This window comes from Asterias rubens, chromosome 18, assembly GCF_902459465.1.
Source record: "Asterias rubens chromosome 18, eAstRub1.3, whole genome shotgun sequence".
In the NCBI taxonomy this organism is placed as follows: domain Eukaryota; kingdom Metazoa; phylum Echinodermata; class Asteroidea; order Forcipulatida; family Asteriidae; genus Asterias; species Asterias rubens.
Window position 1 is genome coordinate 3,188,458 of NC_047079.1, and position 16,979 is coordinate 3,205,436.

At 38.9% G+C, this 16,979-nt stretch overlaps 1 protein-coding gene across 1 annotated transcript in view; it reads left to right on the forward strand.

Moving 5' to 3' along the window:
- Positions 1-1,855: 1,855 nt before the first annotated feature.
- Positions 1,856-16,979, forward strand: part of LOC117302742 (type-1 angiotensin II receptor-associated protein-like) — a 30,632-nt gene continuing 15,508 nt past the window's right edge. Inside the window, exon 1 of the mRNA XM_033786756.1 lies at positions 1,856-2,047. Within this exon, the coding sequence (XP_033642647.1) occupies positions 1,991-2,047 (57 nt within the window). The 5' untranslated portion in view covers positions 1,856-1,990. The remainder of the gene's footprint in view (positions 2,048-16,979) is intronic.

The following is a 16,979-nucleotide window of genomic DNA, read 5'->3' on the forward strand; positions in this document are numbered from 1 at the left end:
ACATGCTAGCAATTTATGACGAAGAAGAAAAAAAAAAACGAAAAAACATTCATTCTTTGGGTAGGCCTACTTCAATATCACCTTTCTTTTACAAGATCAAAATGAACAATTCTAAATAATTGTTTTAACTAACAACAAATCAATGAATCAATACATGCATTACATTTTGTTACTACAGTAAAAATTAAACACTCTCTATAAAAGGTGTTTCACTGCTGAGGACGCTATTTTGTCACCCATACAAAAAACATCTGAGAAACAATTGAAGATGCTATGTCAGATTTTTGGCCCCTAAACATTAAAAAGTAGATTTTTTTGAGTGAATGGTATTTCAAAGAGTAATTTAATGGTCAGGAACCATGACAACAATTTAAAACGTTTTTTATAATACACATAAGAATTGGTCGTGTGATATAATTATTGTCGGGATCCCGACAAAAACTAATTTTGCGCACTTTATTTCACTGCTACTTATAATTGGCAGACTTTTTCGAGCAATGGCTCAAATGAAAGCTTGTAACTTTCTCGACCCCCATCAAAATACCTATTGAATTTTAAATCAAAATTGTGGGGTCAAATCGGCCAAAAATCTGGCATAGCATCTTTAATGGCCTGCTTTTTGGGATTGGCGGCCATGTTGAATTCACAAGCACTGCTATATACTGTGACTTTTTTTATCCATACTTTGCGGCCACATTAGCCTACATTCAAATGTTCCCAAGTTATTGACAAATTAATTGGGTTTGTTAAACTATAAGTGCGCCCTCTTAGCCAACCGGTGTGTTTTGTTTTAGAACCTCTGTTGAGCAGTAATATCATTGGGTGCGTTCGTTTAGTTTCCCTGGTTTTTTTCCCAGGACGAGTGTGTGGAGATAATTACCAACGTTCGTCCTGGTAAAAAAAAACTCGCCACGCACCGGGGTCGACCCTTGGGAGCTAAACGAACGCACCCATAGATTTACCACTTGACGTCACGCGCAGTGCTATCCCACTGTCTTCCATTTGTGGGTAAATTTATGGCGCGTACTCGTGACTGGGCGAACATTATGATAATTGACTCTTAAAATGATGTGCAGATCAAAGAATGAAGTCGGGTGAATTGGGTGTTTTATTAAAGGTTGTGTGTGTTTTGTTAAATAAATTTGTTATGTCATCATTATTTTCTCACAACCTTGATGACCGATCGAGTCTGATGATTTTCACAGGTTTGTTATTTATGCATAATGTGGGACACAAACAGGTGAAGGTAATCTTTGACACTAGGACCAAACTTTATGTTTTAGCTTGTATACTGAGTATACATGCTAAAACATTTTTAAAGTGGTCAAAATTTATCTTCATACTGAAAATCAAACAGTGTGGGGTGAAATGTAAAAGAGAAGAAAAATAGAGAAAAACCCTCATTATTCAAGAGCACAAACACATTTTAACCAAATTATTTGAATCGTAAATGTACAACTGAATGTGTTTGTGAAACACACTAACTGACTGAGATTCCTGGTGTATGATGGATCGTTTTGACGCCGGGAAAAAATGGTTGCCCTCCTTGGTGAACTTTTTTAATTCAGGGGGCTGATCCTTTTTGTCACATTTTACTAAAACATTATCCCTCAATCGTCATCCAAGTATTTACAAACAAGTAGTTTTGTTTGGTTTCAACTTGCCACTTAATCACGATATGCCGTAATCCGAATCCCCTTGAAACTCCTAGTCCCCGCCCCTCCCCCGAGGTGGGTAGCCGAATAGGTCAAAGGTTCCACCCTCATCTAGTCTGGTTACCCAAACGTTTCTCTTCAGAACACACGAACCCTACCTGCGTTTGAACAAGGAACACGACCACACTCATGATAATATTTTACAACCATCTTCTTCGCTCTCCTCAGCTCTCGAACCATCGTTGATGCTGTTTAATGTCTCAGTGCATGCTGTGAGTTACCTGCATCCTTACGGCTTTTCTCGTTGAGGGAGTGCATCAAGGAGCAAATATACAATGAGTAGTCCAATGAATTTGCCGATCAGCTCCATAATGGACAAGTGGGCGCTAAAGGTGAGCGGATTTTTCCTCAGTTTTGCTGGTTCAGAAGGCCCGAATCACGTCCCAACGACGCAAGCAATGTTTTGCTGGCGTAGTCGTGACATAAAACTGGTACAAATGGCGAAATGACCGATCAAAAGGGTGGAAAATCCACCAATATTTTTGGATGGACTGTGCAATAATCAAACAAAAGCCACAATAGTCTGTAAATAATTTACGAATGATTGTCTACTTGATTTTGTTCCTTCGTTTTGGTTCCTGCCGTAAGAATAATGAAAATTAAACTTGTTGTTTTTAATTTCTGCATGCATGCCATGGCCCCATGCATGGGCATTGTGAATGTTGATTTAGCGTTAGATCGATCAGTTGAGTTGAGTGGACTTATCCCATTGTTTCCTGTAATCCACTATGGTTAATTAAATTTAGCCACCAAAAACAAAGTGTTGTTACCTCTACTTATAAATATAAATGTACAAAGTTGAAATTAAGAATATCCCAGACCCAGTAGTATAACAAAAACGTATTTATGTGCTTGTCCTCGGTCAATGAATGGATCCACAAACTATTATTCATGGTGTATTAAAAACATTCAAAATAGTTGCCATAGGCAAAATTACATTGAATTTACAAAATTTACAGATAAAACATTAAAATACAGACATTAAAAATTGGGTTTGACATTAAGGCCGAGTAAAAAAAAAAAAAACATGTTTCACGTCCGGGTTTTTCAAAAAAAGGAGGAAGACGGGCTTTTTATTTTTTATTTTTTATTTAAAGATGGCCGCCATTCTTTGTTAAAATGTCAAATATCCATTGTTTTTTCTACTGCTGAAATACACAAAACATAAATGAAACAATTTAGTCGAGGCATTCACTGAGATCATTTAAAATAACCCTATTAAAAAAAAAAAAAAAAATTAAATAAAAAAGGAGGCGGCCTGTAAAAAGGAAGCAGGCGGCGATGCGAAACATGTTTTTTTTTTTACTTGGCCTAAAACAAAGGGGCATAAAAAGTACACAGAAATTTCAACTTAGCGAGATGAGCAGAAAAAAAAAACCTGCAAAAAAACAACAATTTCGGCCTGGATGTGCGCGTTACGTAAATGTATGCAGGATTTTACACTGTACCGGTATCACTAAAAGCGGACAATGACGACACCTGACGACAAGCCCGACAACTTTTTTTAAACTCACTTTAAAACAATGTTTGAGTGAGCGTTTAAAAACAAACCATTGGACTTGTAGAAGATTCTTGTGTCTATATTACTTTGACTAAAAAAATAACTGCATCTTAAAACATATTCGTATAGGGACCACCTTGCAATTATAGTGACATTTCTTTTGCTAAAAAATACCTGTATATCAGACAAACGTTCACTGACTAGCGATCAATGCCAGACCCCACATTAGTACAGTCAGTACACGTGAGTTAACATTTAACGCTTGGACATGAACATGTACGCATGCCTTCGTCAGTGAATCTCGACCTGTCGTCTGAGATCTGGGTACTGAGCTTCTATTTTTAGCATTAGTGCGGAATACTAAAATGTAAAAATAAGATCTTTAAAAAGTAAACCACAAGTTGGACACAATTTTGCACCTGCTTCTGACTTTTACCAAATGCTTCGCATGATTGGTCAGTGAACCATTTGGTTGTGTAGAAAAATTAGAACGCTTGGTGCAGCTCTGAGCTAAACCCAAATCAGGCCTGATACTTGGAGGCTTGGAGGGAACGAACAATTTGCCTCCACCCCCCTGGTCATTCATTGCCTTTGTGCCCATGAAATGATCTGACAGCAGACATTTAAATTTTCCTTACATGTTGGGTATCCTTTACCAAAGAGAAAATAAATAATAATAATAACAAGCCTTGGTGCCCTTGCCCCTTGCCCCTACAGGCCTGCCCAAGTTGCCGGTATGCGGTATTACATGTACATGATGACATCTGCCAGTTTGTGTGCATCATGTCACACAGGCCTGTATGGTTTGGTTTGAAAAGGGCAAGGGCACCAAATTTGTACTAAATGTATCCTATGAGGAAATTGTAAATTTCTACTTCGAGCATTTTAAGGGCACCAAGGCAATGACCAGGGGACGTGGCAGCAATCGTCTTTATTGCCCTTTGCCTGCGTGAAGTGTCAGGCCTGGAACTATCCAGTTGTATCATGTGATGGGAAGCCATCTTGTTTCTCTCCCATTCAGATCAATGGAAGTCAAACTGAGGCTTGATGCCGAAAAAGTCTAGCCCCTTGGGGAAATAGGTATCCAAGACTACTGAATGTACACAGGGAACACTTCATGTGCGTTGGCAGATAGGTGTATTACTTTAAGAGTGGAAGGTCATACAGGGTACCAGCATTAGTACACTTCATTTTTATGCAGTAGTGGCATGAGGCACTCTTGTATTGATTCACCGCACAGTATCTGTTATGCGAAAAACCAATAATGGCTTAGATTACCAACCCGTTGGTGCAGAACTACATGTACCCTGCTATGTACATTTGTACAGGCATGTTCTGAACTAACTGTATGTTTTGGAATTTGTTGTCTTGTGTGCAGTGTACATTGATCTTCATTTAAAGCCATTATACACTTTCAGTAAACAGTATTGTCCAAGTCCCACACTTCGTGTATCACAAAGATTAATATATAAAATAACAAACCTGTGAGAATTTAGGTTCAATTGGTCATCGGAGTCGGGAGAAAATAACGGTAAACCCATTCTTGTTTCCGCGCGTTTCGCCCTGTCATGACATGTGTTTTAAATAAATCCGTAATTCTCGCTAACGAGAATTTATATTGTTTTAATGTTTTCTCAAAAAGTAAAGCATTGCATGGAACAATATTTCAAGAGAAGTCTTTCACCATTACCTTCTGTAAACCCTGTAAATTATTTGTAAATATTTTTTTTTTTTTTTACCGAAAGGGTATAATGGCTTTAAGGCAATATGTAGCAAATCAAAACAAAACAAACAATTAACACAAATAACCAGTGGTAGCATTAGTGCAGGGCTAGCAAAATAGAACTGCTTTAAATAGAACCCTGCCAAATCTCCCTGATTCTACATGTACAGTTTCTAAACTGCCTTAAAGCCATTATACACTATTGGTAATTGTCAAAGACAAGTCTTCTTACTTGGTGTACCTCAACATAAAATGCATAAAATAATAAACCTGTGAAAATTTGAACTCAATAGGTCGTCGAAGTTGCGTGATAATAATGAAAGAAGAAACAACCTTGTCACACGAAGTCGTGTGCTGTCAAATGCAAGTTGATTTCGAGACCTCATCTACATGTAATTCTGAGGTCTCGAAAACAGATTCGTGGAAAATTACTTCTTGCTCGAAAACTACGTTACTTCAGAGGTAGCCGTTTCTCACAATGTTTTATACTATCAACCTCTCCCTATTTCTTGTTACCAAAGTAAGGTTTTATGTTAATAAATATTTTGAGTAATTGCCAATAGTGTCAAACCAATCGTTCCGTGCCAAACCAATCGTTCCGTGTTCCAAAATGGTATTTTGCCTTTAATACTATTCACCTCTGTTACCCAAGTTCTAGTCCTGGTCTGGAGCCTTGCCTGTGGATTTGGTTTTCAGTTACCTTCCTGTATGTCTCTGAGGCGGCTTTTCTCAAATTGCGTTTATTTTTTTCTTCTACATTCCTCCCCCCCACCTCTACTAAGCCTGTGCCAGGCATCTTGGTACCCGAAAACAGACGATCGGTTTAGGTTCCATTTAATCGGTTCCATTAACCGCAATTTCAGGTAAATGAGATCAAAATTCTACAACTTCCAAATTGATATTAAACAACATTTTCTAATTTTTAGGCTGTAAATTTGGAGGTTCGGATGTAACGGGTACCCAGTACCCAAATCAAAATGGATATCGGGTACTCAAAAAAAAAAAAAATTACCCAAAAATGCACAGCCTTACTCTCTACTCTTCCATAATTGCCAGTCGCTTTTGAGAGTTCTTTGGTTTCATCATTTAAAAAATAATAATAGTCACAATCAGAATGATAAATGATAAAATTTCAATCTATCATAACATTGTGTCTCGGGGTGAAACTGTTTTTTGGGGTTGAACAAAGAATTGACTAGAGTGGGATTCGAACCAACGACCTCCGGATTAACGTGCCGGCGCTCTACCATTTGAGCTATCTAGCCCTATATTGGCGGTGTCCCTATTTTGTCAATATCTTTGTTCGGGGGTTGAAATCGTAGCAAACAATTTCTTGAAAAAAACAAAAAAAAAAACAGCAGCAAGCTTTCTCTTTCAAGACTGACGTGAGCATTGGTCGATGCCTAACGGGTGTTTACTACGAGGGGGAAAAACTCAATAAAACCAACAGAACTACAATCACAAGGGATAGAGAGGGTAGGAATACAGTTGATATACGTAGCGAGGACTTGACTTTATTTACATAATCTTGGATACCTGACTGAAGTGGACTCTATCCCTCTCAGCCATGTTTGCTCTTCAAATGTTGACCTCACGAATTGTCCTCTTTGAATTACTGGCTCATATTGTGGGGGGGGGGGGGGGATATTGATTGATTTTTGCTATGGTTTTGATTTTACTGTGGATAAATTTTGTACAGATGTTCAGGTCTTGAACGTTGCTCTTGAAGGGGGCCCAGGAATTTCCCTCTGGTAAGGGGCCCTCTATGACGAATATGTTAATTTGAACCTTACCTAGGAATTTTTCACGGGGCACCAACAGCAAAACCACAGGGGACCACGGCAATTGCTGGTGGAAACGGTTGAAATGCCATCATGCCTTGTAAAATCCTAGTATCAGACTTTTTGTCAGCAATGACTCTTTGGTTAAACCCTAGACCCTCTTTAAATTTACCAAAAATTTGGGTTATAATGGGGTAATCGTGGCTCAACAAGCTCAAATTTCAGCTCCATCCGAAAAACGTTTGTTTTGCGCTACGGCATGCTTTTTTATTATTGCATTAAGAGAGAGAAGTTTTTTTTTAAACAATGGTATTTTCCAATATTTTACCTAGCTACAATATATTGTATATATACATGAAGCGCCTTGTACTCTTTGGCAATTGGATGCTTTATACAGATGAATTATTATTATTATGTAGGTCTTACAGTATTCATGCTCGCCCCTGACATCAAATTAAAAATGCATGCCTACCGTGTATCATAAGGCATGTTTATTTTGATTTTTTGCAATATTAACGATAGGTAACACAATCATATATTCTATAGATGCCAATTTGCGATGCTAACTTGCTCAATTCATCGCGCCCGATTACCTGCGCAGAAATCTACACTGGGGGAAAATTGGCTCATCTAATTAGTTTCTGTGGCCTTGCTTGGGTCGGACTTTAAACCATTGAATCCTCTGTTACCAACATGTATCTAATTTATAAACGATAGGGCCGTACGTATTACAACACACAATGTACGTAGCTATAACTATTGGTTAATTAAAAATCTGAATACAACAAATGCACAAACTTACACACTTTAACATCATAACAATTACGCCTATGGTTAGGCTATTTTGTTTTATTTTGGAAAGGCCACGATTAAACAATTTTGTGTGAACACAATGAAGGGGAACCAAAGTAGCCAGGCCATGACTGGGGCACAAAGGCTAAGACCGGGGCACCAAGGCTAAGACCGGGGCACCAAGGCTAAGACCGGGGCACTAGGCTAAGACCGGGGCACTAGGCTAAGACCGGGGCACTAGGCTAAAACCGGGGCACTAGGCTGAGACCGGGGCACCAAGGCTAAGACCGGGGCACTAGGCTCAGACCGGGGCACCAAGGCTAAGACCGTGGCACTAGGCTAAGACCGGGGCACCAAGGCTAAGACCGGGGCACTAGGCTAAGACCGGGGCACTAGGCTAAGACCGGGGCACTAGGCTAAGACCGGGGCACTAGGCTAAGACCGGGGCACTAGGCTAAGACCGGGGCACTAGGCTAAGACCGGGGCACTAGGCTAAGACCGGGGCACTAGGCTAAGACCGGGGCACTAGGCTAAGACCGGGGCACCAAGGCTAAGACCGGGGCACTAGGCTAAGACCGGGGCACTAGGCTAAGACCAGGGCATCAAACTTGGTGCTTTAAAGGTACTAGTACATGTATACATTTAGCATCAAAATCTTGGAGGGTCTGGGTACTTTTTGTAGGACACAAAACACAATGTCCCCTTGCCCTTTCAAAAACAAAGCACACAGCCCTTTGTATATATGTAAATGAGAAATATTGACCTTGGTATATGTACTGACCCCTTGCATTGGTCTACCGCCAACGTCAAACATTGAAAATGTGTGCGCATACATGTACATACAACGCAAATTTCTAAGCTATAGTTCTTCCTTGACCACAGTGAGCACTATCTCAGCCTGTGACATCGATAAACAAGGGGGTCTTAGGTTTGGTAGGAAGAGCCAGGAAGTCTGACCCAGGTGTAGACGTCATGGCCCCTGTGGACTCGATCACTCACCATTATACCAGGCCATTGTTGAGATATTGATTTTTCTTTAATACAATATTTCAAAAAAATAAATTCCTGTCCCCAGTTTGCATATTGAGCTGCTAGTTTTTAAAGACACTGGACACTACTAGTAATTGTCAAAGACCAGTCATGAATTCTCACTTGGCGTATCTCAACATATGCATAAAATAACAAACCTGTGCAAATTTTAACTCAATTGGTCGTTGAAGTTGCGAGATAACTATGAAAGAAAAAACACCCTTGTCACGCGAAGTTGTGTGCTGTCAGATGCTTGATTTCGAGACCTAAAATTCTAAATCTGAGGTCTCAAAATCAAATTCCTGGAAAAATACTTCTTTCTCGAAAACTACGTCACTTCAGAGGGAGCCAGTTCACACAATGTTTTATACTATCAACCTCTAACCCATTACTCGTTACCAAGTAAGGTTTTATGCTAATAATTATTTCGAGTAATTACCAATTAGTGTCCACTGCCTTCAATGATCTTTAGATTGACAAGCAAGAGAAAATGTAGTTGAAAATAAATATTTGGACTGGCTCAATTTTAATTAACAGTTTATTTTTCTAAATATATATTTAAGGGGAGGGGGCACTGACTCTTCGCCACAGCGTTAATACACCTCTGATTGTTGAAATGCCTATAGATATTGACAATGTGAGCGCGAGATATAGCCGTATTTGTATATCGATTACAATGTACGCTATGACACACAAACACCTGGCTACATGTACTAATCAATACTAGGATATCATTTGTACAGGGCAGCCTCCTTTTTTTTTTCTTCCTGTGCTTTTGTTTAAACGACGCTCGCAGCAGCGCCAGTTATCAAAGAGGGTTTGCATTAAATTGTATGAATGAACCTGAGAAAAAAAGGGACCAGTGATGTGTCGTGATATGTGTCAGGGAACGAATTCATCTAGCAAATTTATGCGAAGTAAAAAATTGTGCACTTTGACTGCAAACTAGTTTTCTGCACACTGAATGCAATTGTGTAGAAAATTATGATTTTTTTTAGTAGCAAATGACACAATTTGTGTAGCATTTTGCTCTGCTATAAACAAGGGAAAACATTGGCATTCATTGACATCACACATACACACACACAGAAACATGTAGTAAACGTTTTTATCACATTTGAATTGGTGCAATTATTTATCAGATAGGCATTAATTTTATGCAGTGAAATATTAGTTTTGTGATGGTATTTTCAGTGTTTATGTCATTGTTAGTCAAGGTATTTTGTGCCAGCACAAACAATGTTATTGCACTTGAACATTCAGGCCTTGCAATTGCATATCCAAAGTGATGCCATACATCGGGCACTTTGGATATAAAAAGCACATTTTAAATTTCACATCTGAACATGATGAAATATGAGCATTTTAAACAGGTAGACTGCTTGGTTTTTAGTAGCCCACAGAACAAGTTTTAAGTAGGAGTGTTACTACGTAGCCTGTAGTAGAGTTTTTTTTTCCACTAGACATTTTAATCTGGGCTAAGATCATTTAAATTTACAAATTATTTTTCTTGGTCAAATGATGTTAAATTCACACACTCAAAAATCTGAACATATTTAAACAAATTATTATTCACATCTCAAAAAGATGAAATATGAGAAATTCAAACAAGAAGGTTGCACTGCTTTTTAGTAGCCGACAGGACAAATTGTGAAGTGGTTTATAAAATAGCCCATAGCATTTCCGAACTAGACAAGGTGCTCTGGGGTCGATTTCACAAAGAGTTAGGACTATACCTAACCCAGGACTAGTCCTAGGAGATATTAAAAACGTATGGCAAGTCCCAACTTAGGACTAGTCCTGGGAGATACTAAAAAGTGATGGCAAGTCCTAACTTAGGACTAGTCCTAGGAGATATTAAAAACGTATGGCAAGTCCTAACTTATAAAAACGTATGGCAAGTCCTAACTTAGGACTAGTCCTACGAGATATTAAAAAGTGATGGCAAGTCCTAACTTAGGACTAGTCCTAGGAGATATTAAAAACGTATGGCAAGTCCTAACGTAGGACTTGTCCTAGGAGATATTAAAAAGTGATGGCAAGTCCTAACTTAGGACTAGTCATAGGAGATATTAAAAACGTATGGCAAGTCCTAACTTAGGACTAGTCCTAGGAGATATTAAAATGTATGGCAAGTCCTAACTTAGGATGAGCAACTAGTCCTAACTCGAGATAAGACTAGTTTGTAACTCTTTGTGAAATCTACCTGGGCTTACTCATGGACATTAAAAAATGTTGTTAACAAATCATTGTTGTGCGAGTGTTCACAATAGGCCTACATGAATTAGGCCAATTAGTTAATGACTTATTTATTTTTAAGACTCCAAGGTGTGCATGGTGGGAGGATAATAGACATTTTTATAAGAAAATTTGCGTGACGCCATGTAGATGGTCGTGGTTCTGAGAAGAACCGTAGGGCTCAACATTTTGGGCAGTACTGTATACTCTGTCCATAAGGTTTATCGCGAATAGCGAAATATCAAGAGAGGGCGCTGTTGAACCCACACAAAGGTATAGGCGTTGCGTGCGCGAGTCGTAGAAACTGCCCCATATTCCTTCCCACAATGCATTGCGTTTCTGAATTGCAATAAACCTTATTGTCTGGAGACTGCTGACGGCAGATGGTGTCTGATACATTGAGCCGTCCGGTTCTTCTAAAAACCACCATCACTCGAAAGAGATTTGTCTACATGGTGTCACCGCAAATTTTCTTAGTCTATTAATGACTTTCAGTCCTGTATGGTTCGTTTTGGAATGGGCAAGGGCACCACGGCATTTTCTCCTTGGTGAAGGGCACCCTATGAAGAAATTGTAAATTAATTTTCTACTGTAGCATTTTAAGGGCACCAAGGCAATGACCAGGGGGCATAGAGGCAATCGCCTTCGTTGCCTCCTACTTAGTGAAGTATCAGGCCTGGATTTTTGTAGTCTCTCAACCTCAAAGCAGTTAGTACCAGCCGTCGATTTCACAAAACTCTTCCTAACTTAAGACTAATCTTATAGGACTTAGGACGAGTCCAAACCCTGCACTGCATAGCATGCAGACCTTAAGATTAATCCTAAGTTAGGAAGAGTAACTCGTCCTAACTCGAGATAAGACGATTCCTAACCCTTTGTGAAATCGACGGCTGTACATGGATGGAATACATCAATGTGTTTGTGTACGATATTGAATGTTCTTCGTTTTGAATCGCCTGTATGTAAGGACAGTGATGCAAACTCGCTGAAACTGGATCAATAACTTCCTACATGTTCCATCAACCACTAATCGCATTAACCCTTTCCAGTAACCTAGTTACTGGCCATTAACCAAGTCTTAATCCCATTTCTAAACCAAGTTCTAGTTAACGGCTTAATCTGAAGGGATCTCTGTACGATCTAATTAATCTAGTTTCAAGTTGACTTAAATGCTTAAAGAAAGCTCACAAGTGGAATTCATTAAAGGGTCTGGGTAATTTTTGTAGGACACGAACAAAATGTCCACAGATTTACATTAAACTCACACAGTTTGAAAATAATGATGGTAGAAAGCTTCCCTTAAAATATTACTAGCTGAGGTGCTGTAGTTTTTGAGCAACGAGTAAAACAATGTCCAAAAAACTCTGTGGACATTGTGTTTTAAAGTACCCAAATCCGTTGACTAAAAATGCAGGTCTATTCCTATAGATGCCATCTTTAGAGGCAACCAAGAGCTGCGTTAAGCGTTCTAATTTTCTTTTGTGGCTAGGTGGTTTACGTACTAACCAATCAAGCAATGAATTTGATAAAACTTGCGTGTGCCACACTGCTGCACGGGGTATTTACATGAACACAAAATGCATAGTTGTGCTTTAAAACAATTATGACCATTGCCTGTAAAGACAATTGTTTACACTCTGTGACATCGAAAAATCAGGAGAGTCGCGTATAATCCGTTTATGCTAAAATAATTGTAACACCGCAGCAGGTAATTTTCAAGGAAGCTTTCTACTTTCATTATCATTAAACAGTGTAGGTTTAATATAAATCTCTGAACGCTTGTGTTCTGTGTGATACAAAACGTACCCAAACCCTTTGAACACGCCTATACATGTAGATCCTGTCCGCCATTTTGGGATCTGAAATGTTAAGGCATTGACTCCCCAAAATGGTGAAAATGGTACAATAGAATGCGCATTGTGCTGAGGTGTATTCCCGCGTTCTTCATGATTCGAGCGCCCGTCAATTCTCATGAATTAATATCAGGCTTAGAATTACATGCAGACCACGGAGGCCATGGCCTCCGTTGCCCCTGGTCTTGGCCTTGGTGCCCCTTTGAAAGTGATCTACATCCACTAGTAAGATTTTCCTATGGAAGTGCCCTTTGCAAAATGAAAACGGCCTTGCCCTTCCAAAGATGAAATTCCAGGCCTGCAATATTATAATTCAGTGGTGCACCACCACTGTCCTAGGGGAAAAAAATGATATAAGGATTGTGAATATAGATAGTATGACATGCAGTGTGTGTTCATTATTCACGCTCCATGCACAGTTTCACATTAAACCAAGCAAGGCTGTCGGTTAGAGAGAGCCAGTGACCAAAAGAAATCTTGCTCGCTACTCAGTGAAATAAATCAATACTAGCTGACCCGTACGGATTAAGCGTACTGTGCTAAGAAGCTAGTACAGTTTGTATCTTGGGTCTTAGTAGGCCCTTCTGTACCGTCGCAATTTAATTTGCCAGCAGGCTTCATCCCTCGGACTAGATGAGTGAGTTCTTAAGGCCGAACCACTTTATATTGATATGTATAAATTTCAGTCAAGGCGTCTCAAAAAAAAAACTAAGAACAAGAAATAAAAGTGGACGAGGTTACGTTCTTCTCCTCGTTCTTCGAGCCAGTGGCAAGATTTAAGATTACAGTATTTGTTTCATCACACTTTGAGTAATTTGTTAAATACGTTTAGGATTTTTAAGGTTTTTAGATATGTGTAGCAGAAGAACGTTACAATATATAAATATGCCTTAAGTACTGTACCTTTTGTTAGATTCCTCTAAAAATCTGGAAAGCTACTTGTATAACCATAACAATAATACCCCCCCCCCTGGAAACCTACAACCATTATAATAATATCCCCCCCCCCTGAGCAAGTTCAACAAACTGTGCACTTGTTTATTTATTTATTTACTCTATTTATCCAGCAATGCAGTCATACATAATAATAAAACTGGGTTCTATCTATAGCAGTTTATCATACATGTACCCCGATGGGCGTATCAAAAGCGTTCAGTATTGTTTCCGGCAAGGTATGCAGATCTTCAGTCAGTCTGAATCATACATGTATACTAAGCACCATGTATGTTTATAAGGTGGTGTAGTGCAACATGCAGCCAATCAAAACGGGTGGATTTCACGAAGAGTTAAAGGAACACGTTGCCTTGGATCGGACGAGTTGGTCTATAAAAAGCGTTTGTAACCGTTTGGTTTAAAATGCATATGGTTGGAAAGATGTTTTAAAAGTAGAATACAATTATCCACACAAGTTTGCCTCAAAATTAACTGTGCGAACTAACACGGTCGGCCATTTATGGGAGTCAAAACTTTGACTCCCATAAATGGCCGACCTTGTTAGTCGACAAGGTAAAAGGAAAACCATGCAATTTCAAGGCATGTTTGTGTGGATCATTGTATTCTACTTTTACAACATCTTTCTACACATATGCATTTCATAACAAGCGGTTACAAACAAGCGGTTTCAAAGACCAACTCGACCGATCCAAGGCAACGTGTTCCTTTAAGACTAGTCTTATCTCGAGTTAGGACGAGTTACACGTCCTAACTTAGACTACATGTAGCATTAAGTTTTTATTATGTCCTAAAATAATAATTGAAAACAAAGCCTTTCTAATTGGAAACACATTCATGACTTAGATTCATACTTGACACTCCTCCGTTCTTAGAGCAAGTTCATTGGAAGAATTGAGGCCTCAAAATAACCCATTTCATCCTCAGCAGTTGCATGGTGGTGCCCCATGCTTTTGCTGTGGTGTCCTTTGCACAGTTCTGAATCAAGTATAAAATATTCATCATTGAAGTGCCCCTTACCAGAGGAAAATTGCTGAGCCCCTTCAGGGCGGAAATTTAAAGGCAGTGGACACTATTGGTAATTACTCAAAATAATTATTAGCATAAAACCTTTCTTGGTAACGAGTAATGGGGAGAGGTTGATACATGTATTATAGAACATTGTGAGAAACGGCTCCCTCTGAAGTGACGTAGTTTTCGAGAAAGAAGTATTTTTCCACGAATTTGATTTCGAGACCTCAGATTTAAAATTTGAGGTCTCAAAACCAAGCATCGGACAGCACACAACTTCGTGTGACAAGGGTGTTTTTTCTTTCATTATTATCTCGCAACTTCGATGACCAATTGGGCTCAAATTTTCACAGGTTTGTTATTTCACTCATATGTTGAGATACACCAAGTGACAGACTGGTCTTTGACAATTACCAAAAGTGTCCAGTGTCTTTAAGGCCTGAGAATTTATAAATAGGATTTAAATCTACTGGAAGAAAAACCCAAACTGAGTTCATTTTACATGCTTGCTTCTCATTTTCAACACCTTTTATGTTCATGTAAATGACATCTACAAAGGTTGTATGAACATTACAGCCAGTATTTCCTGCCAGAGTGTTGTCTTCTCGCCCCCTCCCACCCCCCCAAACCTCTTCTTTTTTCTTTTCCATTTTGTTCAAAGCGTGTTTTTGTACGTCGGGTCTAATGGACTTGTATATATTGCATATTATGGAGTGACATTTTAAACGGTTGTTCTCGTCTCCGGGATGAATTGTCAATTGTAAACTCTAGTCAGTTGACGTCATTTGGACTACTGAAAAGAAAAAAAGAAGAAAAAAAAATTACATTAGGGGAGGCAATCATTTTCTGTTGTAGTGTTTTCATACAATAAAGTGTATAGTTGAAGCTTACTATTTTGTATAGTGTTTTTAAATAGAGATATTTTTTTGTAAGAGCATTTTATAAGATTTGTCTCAAATTGCATTTAATTTAGTTTAAAGTCAATGTTCGGAAAAAAAAATGCAAACAAATTGGGGAAGTCAGGAATCGCAAGATGTCAAAAAACTTCTATTTTTATAAAAGAAAAACAAAATCACAGTAACTTTTGTGTTCTTCTGGGTGACGTTATTCTGAAGTTTTAACAAATAAAGTAATAAAAGTAAAACACGCTGAGCTGAAACAAAATTCCTGGAAGGTTGTTTTTTTCTGGGTGTATTGGATTTTAAAAGCCCCTATGTGCGCTTTGGGGCATTTTAAATTGTTTTACTTTAAAAATACTTTTTGTGATTTTGATCTTATTTTTTACTGAACACAAAATGTAAAAGGAAAAAAAAAAAAAAAAAAAAAAAAAGGTTGCCCTTGTTTTGTTTGTTTTGCCTTATCATCCCTTAATGTGTGCGTATCGGTCCGCAAGGTGTGGGCATCACAGGCCATACTACACAGAGGCAATGAAGGCCATTGCCTCCTTGCCCCCTGCTTGTTGCCTTGGTGCCCTTGAAATGCTCCTTTAGAAATTTACACTTTCCTCATACATGTAGAGTGCCCTTTACCAAGAAAAAAATGCCTTGGTGCCCTTGCCCGTCCAAAAAACGAAGCATACAGGGCTGGTATCGGCTCGATAAGCTACAGCTTGTGCATATTATATGGGGACAACCCTGATGCTAGACTTGTGAATAAGTTGTCAAATGTCTGTCGCGGTGATAGCGTTCTGACTCTGTTCCGAATCTCTCCGCGATTCCCGCGGTATTCTCGCGAGACTGCTGGCCCTGCCAGACTACTGCTCTCACGACTACGCTCCCAATTTGGAGTAGCAGTCGGCAACCAGCAGTTTGCGCGAGAGCAGTGATCTCACGAGAGCACCGCCACAACTCGACCATCTCACCCCGGTGAACGACTTGTCCACAAGTCTCCCCTGATGGAGGAAAGTGATGCTCGACCTCAGAAATTTAAAATGTAGACAGTCTGGCACCCAAACTATTTCATTACATGTTAGTGAGTGTTGTTTCTTACCGGTGTCCTTCTTCTTGTAGCATCAATTATTCATATATTGTATATCCAGGCATATCCTTGCTGTTCTTTTAAAGGGACACGTTACCTTGAGTTGGTCTATGAAAAGTGTTTGAAACCGTTTGTTATAAAATGCATTTAATGGTAAGAAAGATTTTCTAAAGGGAGAATATAGGGCCTACATGTAATGATTAACACAAATATGACTCGAAATTGCCTGTTTTTTTCTTTTTCTTTTGGAACTACCATGGTCGGCCATTTTGTGGAGTCAAAAATTTTGTTAGTTCACAAAAAATAGGGAAAACTGTGCAATTTCGAAGCATATTTGTGTGGATCAGTATATTGTACTTTTTTAAACACCTAATCATACATTTTTCTAAAAATCGGTTTCAAATGCAT